The 14,826-nt window shown below is 28.9% G+C and overlaps 1 protein-coding gene across 1 annotated transcript; it reads left to right on the forward strand.

Annotated features, from left to right (window-relative positions):
- Positions 1-9,936: 9,936 nt before the first annotated feature.
- On the forward strand, positions 9,937-10,592 carry LOC129919104 (odorant receptor 74a-like). The gene is made up of 3 exons (XM_055999947.1): positions 9,937-10,175; positions 10,239-10,421; positions 10,479-10,592. Exons 1-3 carry the CDS (start codon positions 10,113-10,115, stop codon positions 10,542-10,544), a joined length of 312 nt encoding a protein of 103 aa, XP_055855922.1. The 5' UTR covers positions 9,937-10,112; the 3' UTR covers positions 10,545-10,592.
- The last annotated feature ends 4,234 nt before the right edge of the window (positions 10,593-14,826 follow it).

Consider the following 14,826-nt stretch of genomic DNA (forward strand, 5'->3'; position numbering starts at 1 on the left):
ATTCAAGGACTAAAATAATTTAAAGAGAAATCGTTTAAAACCTCAATTAGCGGTACCTGCAAAAAACCCAAAACGAAATTGATTAAATTTTTAGTGTGTGTCAAATAAAGTCGTACAACAAAGTAAAAAAAAAAAAAACAATTTATGCAAAAGCGTTTTAGTAACACTTTTTTATACAAGTACCTATGTAGGTATGTAAAAAAATATTGTTTGAAAAGACGCGTATAAAAATGTTTAATACATTTTTTTTCAAAAATGCGTTTTTGTACAAAAAATCAAATAGCATACTTTGTTTTGCATTCAAATTCATTTGAAACCACGTTGAAGTAGTAAAAACTAATTTATTTATATCTACATTTTTTAGAAAATTATAATAAGACTCAAATCAAGGGGCACGGTAGTGCCCAGCCAAGTTCTCTAGCAACTTTGGCACTACACCCTTATTTACAGGATACAACTCAGGGCATTTTCCACACCCCTCTAACTTCTATACCAAAGAAGCCAAAAGTTTCAAACTCACATTATTTGTTAAGCTAGTCAAGAAGAAGCACCTCAGTAAATTTCAGATATTTAGCATAAGTAGTTTCTAAGATACAATGTTCCAAAAATCACGAAAACCGTAACTGACTGACTGACTGACTCACTGACAGATCATCAAAATTATGAAGCACTTCCCGTTGTCCTAGAAACTTGAAATTTGGCACAGTGATAGGCCATGTGGTACATACAAAGGAAAAAATCGAAAATTTGAAATTTTTCAATCAGGGGGCGTGGTAGCCGCCTTCTTTTATATTATTAGTGTAAATTATATGGAGCACTTTGGAGTGCAGTAGAATCATGAAATTTGGCACAGTGATAGGTCATGTGGTACATACAAAGGAAAAAATCGAAAATTTGACATTTTTCAATCAGGGGGCGTGGTAGCCGCCTTCTTTTATATTATTAGTGTAAATTATATGGAGCACTTTGGAGTGCAGTAGAATCATGAAATTTGGCACAGTGATAGGTCATGTGGTACATACAAAGGAAAACATCGAAAATTTGACATTTTTCAATCAGGGGGCGTGGTAGCCGCCTTCTTTTATATTATTAGTGTAAATTATATGGAGCACTTTGGAGTACAGTAGAATCATGAAATTTGGCATACAAGTACAACGTGCAATAGATACAAAGAATAATATATGAAATTCATGATTTTCAACTGAGGGGCGTAAAAATTAAAAAGTAAAAATTAAAAGTGTAGTTTAATTTATCATTGTCTCTTGACATATAAAGAAGCAAAGACGTTTGTCTTACGAATTTTAAAAATCATAAAGATAATACTAAAAAAACTCAACTGCATTTTTTAATGCAAAGATATTGTGATTATAGCTATAATACTTGAATTTCGAGAAAAATTGTGAGTGATTACTAAAAAAACTGGAGCTCCGATCAGAACGAAGTTTAAGTGATTAAGTTTAAAGTGCGCTTATAAGCAACAATTAACTATATTTTTAGTGAATCACGAATTGAAGAACAGGAGATAACAAGAAAAAAAATAATAAAGTACAGTGTTTTAAAAAGTGCATAGTAATTAACAAAAATTTGAATTTTAAATTGATTGCTGTGTTAAACAAAAATAAGTGCGCATTTTTATATACAAATATTATTTTATTAAATGATAAAAAAGTTGTGAAATAATTTTTCTTATATACATTTTTTCAATTTTGTCTACCATCCGGAAAGTGAAAAAAAATTGTTTGTTTTCAAAGTGTCCTTCAATTAGCGACGGAAATTTTTAAAAATTGGTAAGAATATTTATATTTATCATTATACAATACATACATAACAACATACATAAAAAACATATATCCGTATATTGAAAAAGATCTGAATCTGAAATATTTTCCGGAACTCTTAACTTTATTTTATATTTTTCCTTAAATAATATTCCTGACTATATCATGAATGTAGAAAATTTATTCGTCGATGGAGTGGCTTTACCCCATGAAATAATTCAAATGCCTCCAGATGGTAGCTGTCTGTTTCACTCCATTTCTTATTCCCTGCACGGAAAAATTGAAAGTAGGTTAACAGATTCTGTCAGAGCTGAAATAGTTTCCTACGTTGTCGCCAACTGGAACAAATTTCAAGTTTGGTCTTGCAACGAGCATGGCAACACTTACAGTTCGTCTGCCGAATATGAAGCGGCTATGCTTAGCTCTTTTACTTACGGTTCTTCATGCGAACTCAAAGCTGCAGGAGAAATTTATGCATTACGGTTTGAAGTATATCACACCAAAAACATAAATGTAAAAAAAAAGCCAAGTTCTCCCGTACAAAAATACTGCCTAACAAATCAGCCACGAAAAGTAATGAGATCTAAAAGAACGCCAAGTTCTATGATTCAGCAAGTACTCGTAGGTGCATTGCAAATGTTTTAAGTGGACTTACATTGAATAAACTATTAGTTTTGAAAGAAACTTGTAAACTAAGGTAAATTAATTATTTTTTTTTACTTAGCAAGTTTTCCAAACTATTTTAATAGAAGGTTACTAAGAGAAAACCTGCCAAGTAAAAAAAAATAATTAATTTACCTTAGTTTACAAGTTTCTTTCAAAACTAATAGTTTATTCAATGTAAGTCCACTTAAAACATTTGCAATGCACCTACGAGTACTTGCTGAATCATAGAACTTGGCGTTCTTTTAGATCTCATTACTTTTCGTGGCTGATTTGTTAGGCAGTATTTTTGTACGGGAGAACTTGGCTTTTTTTTTACATTTATGTTTTTGGTGTGATTATAATAACTTTAAAAGTGTAACAATAAAGCTAATTTTACCATAAGACCAAGTACGTGCTACCCAGTCACACATTTTATTTTTTAAGTTTTTTGTTAATTTTTGAAAATAACAGTTTGTATTCCAGTCATGCTTGGGTAGAATTCTAATTAAAAGTACCAAAAACATGCAGAACTATGTCGTTTTCTTCTTAAAGTGTTCCCAGATATTGCAAAATAATATCGTAAAAAAATAAAATGCACGACTGGGGCCGCACGTACTTGCTCTTCAAAGTACTTTTATACTGGCTTACTTGTAGATTATAAGAGCTGCCTGTATAGATTTTTAAGAAATTTGGTTGATGTAGGGGAAGAGCCGGCAAATTTTAGTTAAATAAATTTTTTTTATTTGACTTGACTTTTTTGAGAAAATACTAAAAATGCAGTTTAACTGCAATTATTACATATGCAAAATTTTATCAAAATCATTAGAGCCATTTTTGAGAAAATTGCAATAACTCCATAATGATGCACGGGAAGAGCCGACATCCGCGATCTAAAAAAATGTAAAGACCATATTTTTACTATCCGTATTTTTTGAGAAAAACTAAAAACGCAGTTATGTTAGAATTATGTACAGGATTACGTGTGTCAAATTTAATCAAAATCGTTACAGCCGTTTTCGAGAAAATTGCAATGACTCGAAAATTTTGTATGGGAGGTATACGTTCTAAGCGAGATATTAAAAAACAAAAAAAAAACCAACCTTGAAAATTACTAAAAAAACATAGATACCAAATTTCAAGAAAATCCGTCTACCCGTTCAGGCTGTAGCTACTTGTACAGATGGACGCACGGACGCACAGACCGACGGACGTCATGACGAAACCCACTTTTTTTGACTTCTCCATCATCGTAATGTTAGTTTTGATTAAAACTTCGAATTTTTTTTTTGACACGAAACCAATACTTGCCCTATAGAGCAAGTAAAAATATCAATGATAATTCTAACCTAAAAAAAAAAACGATTTCAGGTCCAATTTTAAGTTACTTGAATAATTTAAGTTTTCAGCTAAGTTGTTTTCCCGGAACTCTTTTTGGGTCTAGTTAATGGAATAGAATAGAAATAAAATGTACATGAATCCAAATTTTCAAAAATTGAATTTTTGAATTTTTTTTGATAAATCAAATTCTTGAAAATTTTGGTTTTGGGTGCTGTTTATTAATCGCTACAACATGGCATACAAAAAGTTATTAAAAAAAAAAAAATTTTTTTCTAAAAAATGGTTTAACGATTTTGATTTTTTTTTTTTAAGAGAATCAAATTGCATACTTTTATTGGAAATAAAATTCACTTCACATGTTAAATTTTAAGCAACTTGAGCTCTCGTCCGACACAGTCGTTCATTTTATTTTATTAGAAATATTTAAATACTTTTTTTCAAATTATTGTTATCAGAGCTAACTTTAAATATCGCTCCTTGTTACATCCAAAATCAAACTAAATTGATTTTTGATAGTTCAAATTTCAAAAATAAAGTTATTCTGGCAACTCTACCGTCAATACCTGTAAACTTTGAATGTTTTTTTTTTATATATATTCCTTCTTCCATATGACCCACCATAATACCTCTTGGCAGATGTGGACGTGTGGAGTGATGTATGCCTGCAAAGTTAATGGGTTACAATAAATTCTACTTTCAATATTCCTCCTTCGTATGGCATAACAAGCTATATAGTTACAAAGAAAATTTCACAAATGATTTCTCTCAAAACCAAATTAATAGCAATTAGGCATATCCGAAGAGATGGCTTAATGTTGAATCAACCATATAGTAAAAAGAGGTTGCCCATTTGAAATCAATAAAAATACTTTAACAGAACAAAAGGTATGCCATCACCCAGGTAAAGTATAAGAAAGGTAGTCACTTTGACCACCTATACACCTTTCTTCCAATTGAAAGAGTATCTTAATAATAGAATTATCGTCCTGAAAATATTACCCTCGTGGGATAATAAAGACCAAAATGAGAGCCTTTGTAAGTGCCCCAAAAGAGGACTATTCTTCTCAACTTTACTTATACTAGCACATACACATACTGAATCATGGTTCCTTCCTGGACTTGAGACGTTATCCTTGTTCATAAAATCAATTGATTAAATTACCGTCTAAGTATCTACAATTTTATAGGCCTTCGTTGTCTCACAATTCCTTCCTTTTCCTCCATCTCTTTTGTATACCTGCCTTAAAGCTATATGAGGACACAAACATACAACATGTAAAAATGTACGCATGTGGAAAATTTTTGGTAACCCAATAACCGTATGTGAGAAATAACAATACCCATTGCATCAAAAAAGAAGCTTGAAATTATTTCTGTTTTTTTTTTTCTGTGTCGTGTCGTCTTTTGGGTGGGTTTTGATATCAGGCAACTGGCTGGTAAGCAATTCCATAAAATTGAATGTACAAAATAATCGTTCCCTTGCTGGAAGATGATGAAGAATAAGAACAACAAGAATAAGACAGGATGAAGATGTGGGTTGTGGTGATGGTGTCGCCTTTGGATTCTTATTATATCACCTTTATTGTGGCAATGAAAAAATACGACTACGTTACCATATCAGCGTGTGTTTTCTTCTCATGCCCTTTGGCAATACGAAACGAAGAAGAACATTACACTTTAATCACTGACGCATTCCAAAATTGACATGAATTTGAACAGAATACTAAATTAGCTTCAATTGCTTTTCATTTTCATTGTTATTTGTTTTTTTTTCTTTTTTTTTGTGGAGATTTTTTTTTTTATTTGACTATATATCAATTTAGTTTCACTTGGTAAAGTCAATTGTTATGTTATTAGCATTGCTATAAATTACTGGAGCGTTAAATGAACTCGAATATAGCTTAATCTTTGTATAGAGGAGATTCTATGTTTCATTTTCGTAGAGACAGAATAGAAAATAGGGTTTTTTTTTTTTGTTGTAAATGAAATCAATGAATAGCAATTTTTTTTTTCTTTTGAATGTGAATTGAAAAAGGAAGAAGATTTGTTTGAATTTGTGTGTAATAATGGTCTTTGAATTGGCAGTTTGGGTGGGGGGGGGGGGGGTAGCTTTATTTAACCACAATATTGCGAGTCTCATTCCAAATAGTTTGTTTGGATTTGGGACTTCCTCTTCTTATATAGTGGTCACGAAATGTTATATGTATATTAAATTTGTTTGGTCCTTATGGAAAGTTTGATGAAAGAAAGGAATATTTTGTTGTATCTTAATTTTTTTTTTTTTCTTTTGTTAAGGGAAGGAATGTGGGTAGAAAGATATTGACCAGGGTCATATAAGAGGCTTATAAGCTTAAATTTTTGATCTTTAGAAATTTCTGTGGTAAAATGATTTCATTGGAAGACTTTTTCACATATGGTAATACATTTAGTTTTGTGGTATGGTAAGTGTAGTCACGTGTATGAAAGCAAAAGATTTTAAGGAAGCAATGTCTGTCTATTATTCAAATTTTCAGATTTTCGTGGAACAAAATGATGAAAAACCTAGCAAAGTTTGAATTTGTTTGAAAAACGTCAAAACAAATAAACAAAAAGCAATGCTTTTGTTTGGAAAATATTCAAATATTGCTTTTCCGATAACTGGAACGAATATAGAAAGTTTCAGTTGAATGTTGTACTTTAAAACACCACGCATTTTAAAAAATAAACAACATCTTAAAGGAAGCTGTAAAAAAGCATTAAATTAGGTTTCTTTTATTGAGATGCTTTAAAAAAAAATTAAAATCGTTAGAATCGTTAAAAAATAATTTTTACAATTAAATTAGTAGGTATGCAATTTTGTAGCAACTCTAAAAAAAAACCATTTTAAACTAAAATAATAAAAACAAAAAATAAAAAAATTAGTTTTTGAAAACTATATTTTTAAATAAAAAAATAATTAATTTTTTTCAATTCGTTTAAAATTAATTTTTTTCAAAGTCTTATTTTTGATTTATAAAGTTATATAAATGCTTTTATATTAACAAATAAGCTGACATTCAAGCATCGAATGCATAATTTATTTATTGTGAAACAATTTTAACAAATATCTATAAGACTCTTGCGAATTTTTCCAAATTTGTGAAAATGGTCCTAAATGGCAAGTTTAGAATTCATAAAACAATGGAACTTTGAGTTAAAATTTATTGGTGATTAAAATTGATGAAAATAGAAAATTTTGTTTTTCTTAAAAACTGCTTTAAGGATTTTTATTTAAAAAAATATTTTTGCATAGTGCCCTACTTTTGAAATAAAAAAATTTTTCTTGAACAAAATAAAAAAATCATTAAGAACACAAAATTAAAAATTATTTTTTTTGAAAAATTAATTTTTCAAAAAGTGACCAAGGAATTTTTTGAAACTCAGTTTTACTGTTTATTTTATCTTTCTAATGGCTTACAATTTGGTTTTAAAAATTTTATATGTAGGTAAACATTATGTTTACATACAAAAAACTATTAAGAAAAAAACAATTCCATAACGATTTTTTCTTTAATTTACTGAAAATTCTCAGTTTTTCAAGAAATTAAATATGATACTATGTTTAGGATTGAAAAAATTTAAAAAGCTGTTTTTTTTTTTATTTTAAAACACATTTTAAATTAATTTTTAGGTTTTTGTTAAATTTTCATTAAATTAAATTAAAATAAAATACTATCTGATAAATTTTTACATAAAAAAACTTTAATAAATTTAAACTATTTTTTCCAAAAGAGAAAGTACGACACGAATGACCCATCCATACATTTTATTTTATTTGGTTTTTAAAAAAGAAACTACCTAGCGTCAGTTTTCAAACGATCATCAAATTTTCGAAAAAATATATTTCTAGATTCTAAATGCATAGGGTAACTTCGGGCATTATGGCGCACCGGGCATTATGGCGCGCTTCTCAACTACCATACTTGCGATACTAGTATTTTAATAAAACCATTTATTTAACGTTAATTTTATGAAACTTATTTACAATTATATTTCAGAAATGCTGAATATACGTAAAAAAAAAGTAAAGGGCTCAGAAGTAAATGGGGTTCGCCATATTGCCCGTACATAGGGCAATATGGTTTTTTTTTTGACTGTTTTTAATTTAATTTATTTTTTGTTAAAAAGCTTGAATGTTTATTCTTAAATAATTTATTTATGTTACGTTTTTATGAAATTTAATAAAAAAAACTGATTGAAGTAAAAATTGTTGTTGTTCGTAGTAAAGTTATTTGAATTTGTGCTTAGGTATGCCATATAGCCCTAATTTACCCTATTCGTAGTCTTAAACGAAAATGCGTTTCTTTGCTTCACAACTGCACAGAACACCTTTTAATTTTTTTTTTAATTAATTTTAAGTATCCGAGTCATTATTAAAAAAAACGTATAAAATATAATAAAATATAATTATAACAAATATAAATATTAAAAAAACAACGCTTATTAACTAATTTATGTTACACGGGTTTAAAAATAAAAATCATGTTATGACTTCGATCCTTTAAATTCTTTTTTTAAATATTCATGCCAAACTTTTTTATTACAAAATATTTCGGTTGTCATTGTTTTGTTTTGTTTACGGTGATTACTTTACCAAAAAAAGAAATCAAAACTTTTTGTTACAATTGAAAAAAGTTTCCTTCTCTTTTAATAATATAATCAGTCAATTAATAATAATAAATAGTCATACTTGATGTTATGAATTAATTTGGATAAGTTTTTTTTTTTTTTTTTTGTTGATTTGTCGAAATAGGGTGACTCTGAAAATAATAAGTTGTAATAATAAATTATGAAAAATTAAAGAACACACACTTTTAGGTGCAGTAAATAAGAAAATGATGTACCAAGGAAAGAAAAGTAGTTATATTTTTAATTTGGAAAATCCCTGAAAATTTTTCTATGTCACTTGTCGTTCTCGAAATATTAAGAGTATGACATTTTGCAAAACGGCGAATGTTTCACAAGGATAAACAGTATGCAAAATAAAATCTATAGTCAGACTAAACCCTTCTTCAAAACTGCATCCAAATTTTACTGACGTCACAACTTTTTTCCTCCTTATTGAGTTACCTAAATTGCAAGAAAATAAAGGACCTACAATTTTCCATATATGTTACTCACTGTACCACCCTATTTCTATTAAAAAAAAAGTACTAATTCATCCCAATTATATTTCTTTACAAAGAAACAAATTTATCGAATTTTTTATGAAATTTAAATTTAAGGATATACTCAAAAAAATAATAACAAAAAAAAACATTGTCATTATCCTTTTGACCCTGTATCTGTTTGCAACATGTACTACAAGCCAGTATTCCACGATGGTAGATTAGTTCCTTTACCATGGCAGATTAAAATAATGACTTTCATGATATCTTGGCCACTTCGAGACAATCCAACAACATTTTTGCAATTTTTTGGATACATAACTGTATCACTGGAATTTATAATGTTTCTTGTGATTTATGAGGGACAAATTCTATTTATCATAGAAAACTTCAATGATTTAAATATGCTGGTGGAAGGCTTGCTAATGAGTGTTTTTTGGAATGAGTGCATTTTAAGAATTTTCAATATGGCATTTACCAAAGAAACATTCAAAAAGTTTTTGAAAGAATTTTTTCTATTTATTTACATCGATGAGTAAGTATTAATAAAAATAATATTATTTCAAAGCTCATTTTGTTTTTTTCTTCCTTTTTTTTTTGTAGAAAAACTAGTCCGAAGACATGGAAAAAAATTCGACGAGGATTACTGCCAGCTACAATTTATTCATACACTTACATACTCACCTTGATATCGTTCGTAACTATACCATTGTTGAGTCTAACCGAAAATGAAAAAGTCCTACCAGGCAAAACAAGACTTCATTATGACATTCAAAAGCCCGCATTGTTCGGACTATCGCTGGTATATTTCTATTGGACAGGATCGACTGCGACATTTCTTTTAATTGGAGAAGCATATTTATTGGCCACTCTAATATTGCATTTAAATGCAAGATATTTGATCCTTCAGGAAGATATTCAACAATGCACTGTGGAATTGTTGGGAAAAGTTCCAAAATCTCGGTTGGCTTCTGAATTTCGAAAGAAAATAATTTACTTGAACAAAAAGAATTGCAACTTGGATAAATTTGCAGGACATTTAGATAAAATTTATAATTTTCGAATATTTGTTATGATTTTTTTTAGCGCTGCTCTAATTTGTGTTTTGTCAGTGCAAGTTGCTTCGGTATTTTTTTTTTGATTTTAACCAAACTTGTTTTTCAAAATAACTACGATTTTTTTCTTTCATTGGTAGCCAACAAAAAATATTGCGTATGTTTTTTGGATGATTGCTAAAATATCGGAATTAATTTTATTTGGAACATTGGGTTCAACACTTATACAAACTGTAAGTATTATAAACATTAACTTTGAGCAACGCAGCGTTTATACAAATTTTTTAAATATACAGACCGATAGAATGAGTTCAGCATATTACTTGTCAAATTGGGAGGAAATCATTCATCAATCGACAAATTCTAAAGAAAATATACTTCTTATGAAGGACTTACAAATTTGTATGTCTTTGCATCAGAATCCAAAACGTTTAACTGGATATAAATTCTTTGATGTTTCATTGGACACAGTGGTTATGGTTAGTTTAACATGGAAAATTGTTATTTTAATAAGAACACTTTTTTTAATTTTATAGGTTCTAAGAAGAGCTTTTTCCTACTATACGTGTTTGCATGCAATAAAGCAGAGTAAAGAATACTGAGAGCTTAAACATCTGATCAAATCATCATCATTATTGACTAAGAAGACGTTTGAATGTAAAACTGAACTAAAAACTTTGTTAGTTCAAAATAAAATTCAAATGTTGCTCTGTAATATGTATGTAAAACTAAAATAATAAATTGCCCTACTAAGTTGCAAGTACTTGTTCTAGTGTTAAAAGCTGCTTGGAGTATTAAAGCTTTTTAAAAATTCATATAAGATTTTTTTAAAGAAATTTTAGAATAGAAAATTTAAAAATCAATATTCAAATTTTGTTTTTAGGTTTGTATTTCCGTTATATGGCAGGTACCGTTAGTTTTGGCCCTAAAAAAAATTCAATATTCTCTCTACAGAATCAACAAAAACTGTTTACAACTTCCAACTTTGAAGAAAATTGCTACACTAGTTTAGGCTGTAGATCGAGGTATATATTATAAATATATATACATTAGGGTGAAGGAAAAATTGGAGTTCTTGTTTTTTTATTTTATTCTCCGAAAATCGATTGCTAGACACCTCTATATATGTACCTCTATAATACACCTCTTTATATTTTCTATCCGCTTCGAAATTTTCCATTTTCAAATCAATCTTCTACTAAAAAAAAATCAATTTTTTATAAATCGACTTTTTAGGAAATGTCTTAACATATTCTTGTATAAAATTGAACGCTCTACAAAAAAAGAATTGGACACTTTTTTCTATTATCTAATCGTTTAAAAGATATTTGAGGTGGAAAAATTGAGAAAATCTTTAAAAATTCGTTTTTTGTTCTTAATTTGTAACAAATTGAAAAATTATAATAATTAAACGGGCAAGACATGTACGAAACAGATTGCTCCACAAAAAAAGTATTAGTCACTTTTTTTTTTATTCATCTAACAATTTAAAGACATTCGAGGTCAAAGTAAAAAAAAAGTTATTAAAAATTTTTTTTATACTTTTCAAAATTTTCTAATTCACTGAAAAACCTTTTTACACCAAAAAACGAATTTTTAAGGATTTTCTCGATTTTTGGACTTCCAATATCTTTTGTTATAAACAAAAAATGTTTTTCAAGGCCTTTTTTTAGAGCATTAAATGGCCTACAAAATTATGTAAGGAAGTTTACTAAAAAGGCGATTTATGTATTAAAAAAAAGATTTTTTTTAGTAGATACCTAAATTGCGAATCGTAGGACCTTTTTATTAATAAAAAGAACTCATATTTGGTGAGTATATTCTAGAGGTGTCTAGCAATCGATTTTTCGGAATATAAAATCAAAAACAAAGAATTTCGATTTTTTTACCCACCCTAACTTTGGACGGAGTGAACCAATTTTGATAATTGCAGCTGGTTGCTGGAGTGTGGTCCCATTTTAATTTCGTTCATTTCTGACCATAGGAATTATTAAAAATATCATTGAACACAGTTTTGATCCATGGAAGTCGGTTTTGTTTTTTGATAAAAATGATTATTATTTATTGAATTACTTTTGCACTTTAAATAAACTTGTTGCCTTGTATACATATAGTTCTTTAGAACCCCTAATTATGGTACCTTCCATGTGAGAATTTTGGAAAATATAATTTTATCAAAACCAGTCCCTACGATTTTAATAAAAATATGTATTCAACTGCTAGTTTTTGAACAAGGGGTATATTTTGATAGAAAACGTTTTTTTTTTCGAAAATCATTTAATGGTACCTCTCATATACAAAGGGAAAAAACGCAATTTAAAATATCGTATTATCACCGTTGATTCAACATTAAAAAAAACTTAACATGATTTTAAAATTATCGTCTTCAACGTTTATCATTTTGAAAACAGTAAAATCAAAGTAGTTTTCGTTTATTTTAACTTGTTTTTTCTTTCAGATTAGAACAGTTCCTTTAATTATTGACAATCTTAATATCAAAAGATTTTTAGAAAAAAGCTTTTATTGTATTGTATTTTTAGGATTATAAAAAAAAAATATTTTCTAATATCAATTTTTTTAACCCTTTCGGACCCAGCTTTACTCTCATGTAACATTTTTTTTTTAAATTCGTAAAAAATATTAAATTAAACAATTTTTTAGGTTACAATGGCTTAATTGAAAGATAATAATGCTTAGTTACTGGATTATTACAAAAAGTTAGTCAATTGTCATACCTTTATTTTTTTTATCGAGAAAGGGACTTTTTGCAAAAAATTTTTTTTTTATATACATATGGTCATAATTTTGAAAAAAAGATATAAAAAATGTTAATGCAGAAAGTGTTTTGTTTTTTTTGCTTAGAAGAATTAGCATACATTATAGTTTCATAAAAAGTTATTTTCTCAGTTCTCCGACTTTTTTTGGTGGTCATAGGCAGTGCAGGTTACTTACATGCAACATGAGAAAAACACATGAGTTTTGCTATTTATTATTTTGGAAAATAACTTTTTGCTATTCATATTTCTTAGTTGTGATGTTTTTGCCCCGATGATACCGAAAAAACATTTTTAAATATTGATTTTCATAGCTTGGGTTCGAAAGGGTTAAAACGATTTTTTCAAATCTTGGTTTTTAGTTTTGATAAACAATTACTACATTATGGCATACTGACTATATTTTAAATCTTGTGTTTTTAATGTCTTGAAAAGCTGCTCTAATGATTTTGAAATTTTTCTTGATGGTTTTCTTTTTTAATAAAAATATTTTGTACATTGGACGAATTTTTATTGTTGTTTTATTTTGGGCAATAAGTTTTGTGAATGCTGTGACCCCCCGAACCGAATATCTAGATCTGCACCAATCTCACCCTCCAGTATCAAGACGACAAGGAAGACCAAACCTTCGTTTCAATCATAAAAATACCACATCAAATGGAGAACACGACTTGAGATTCAGGCATGAACGACCCTATTATACAACTTTCGGGTGGGGAGCCTGAGAAAAAGAAGTTTTTTAAATAACACCGGCCGGCACACAAAATAAAAAAAGCGTCATGTACCAGGAACCAGACCTATCTTTCTATAAGTTTTTGGGCACGCTGAAAATGAATTTTGAGTCCGTTTGGCCCTATCACCCTCCAGTTTTGAGTAAAATGCAAAAAACTCAAAAAATGGTTTTTTTTTGCCTTTTTTGGGGTCTTTTTTACATTTTTCTCAAAACTGGAGCGTGACAGGGAAAAACGGCTTTGAAATTCGGATTCAGCGGGTCCAAAAACATATAGAAAGATAGGTCTATTTCCTGGTACATGCAACTTTTTTTTTGCTGTGCTGGCACTGTCGCGTCATGTAACTTTCATCCCCGGCACACAAAAAAAAAGTTTCATGTACCAGGAACCAGACCTATCTTTCTTTATGTTTTTGGACCCGCTGAATCTGAATTTTTAGTCCGTTTTGCCCGGTCACCCTCCAGTTTTGAAAAAAATGCAAAAAACTCCAAAAAAGTCATAAAAATTCAAACAAAATGCAGTCACAGCTCAAAACTGGAGGGTGACCGGGCCAAAAGGACTTGAAATTCGGATTCATCGTGCCCAAAAACACTTTTTTTTTGTGTGCCGCGGTGTAACAATATCTAAAAATGAAAATGCAAAAATAACCTTAACATTTTTATTAAAAATTTAAAGAATGAAACAAAACTTGACAATTTAATATTTTTGTCTTAACCATAAGATCGTTTTATCAAAATATTACTATTTTTTCTAAACAGTAGGTACTTTGTCACCCAAAGAAAAAAATAATTACTCCTTTTTTGACAAACTACATCCGCCCCAATTGTGTAGCTTTAAATTAAATGTCAAAATATGTCAGACTTTCAGTTATTCATTTTGCTATAGGACAAAAATGTCCACCATATAACACACAGAGAAGCTATATTAAAAATCTATTGTGTAGCCTTTTTCACATTTACCCAATACCACATTAAGTTTTTTTTAACCCTTATATAACCTAGCAGAACCCAGAGACCAAACAGACATGACATATGAATCCTTAAGTTGTCTCTTCCTTATTTCCACCTTCAATTTGAACCAAAAAAACAGGATAAACGAAATAGAAAAAGAAATAACACATTACAGAAAAAATAGCTTATACATCGAAAATAATACTAAAAAAAAAAACAACCCGAAAATAAATAATTCTTGCAATCGAATGTGCCATTGTCAAACGGATTTGATTTATGTTCGTCCATTAGATTTCCTTTGGGATATTTGTGAGTGTAAATTGTTATCCTCTGTTAAACTTTTTGTTTTTGGCTAACAAACACAAAAATACCCCCCAAAAAAATACAAATCTCCTAAAGCTTCAACGAACATTAAAAAAAAAAAACAAG

Source organism: Episyrphus balteatus, chromosome 4 (genome assembly GCF_945859705.1).
Source record: "Episyrphus balteatus chromosome 4, idEpiBalt1.1, whole genome shotgun sequence".
Taxonomy (NCBI): Eukaryota; Metazoa; Arthropoda; class Insecta; order Diptera; family Syrphidae; genus Episyrphus; species Episyrphus balteatus.

Excerpts from the sequence above, each read along its gene's own strand:
- LOC129919104 (XM_055999947.1), top strand. The coding sequence starts at position 10,113 with ATGATTGCTAAAATATCGGAATTAATTTTATTTGGAACATTGGGTTCA. Across the intron at positions 10,176-10,238 it reads GTTCAACACTTATACAAACT|ACCGATAGAATGAGTTCAGC; the intron begins GTAAGTATTATA and ends TTAAATATACAG. Across the intron at positions 10,422-10,478 it reads CATTGGACACAGTGGTTATG|GTTCTAAGAAGAGCTTTTTC; the intron begins GTTAGTTTAACA and ends TTAATTTTATAG.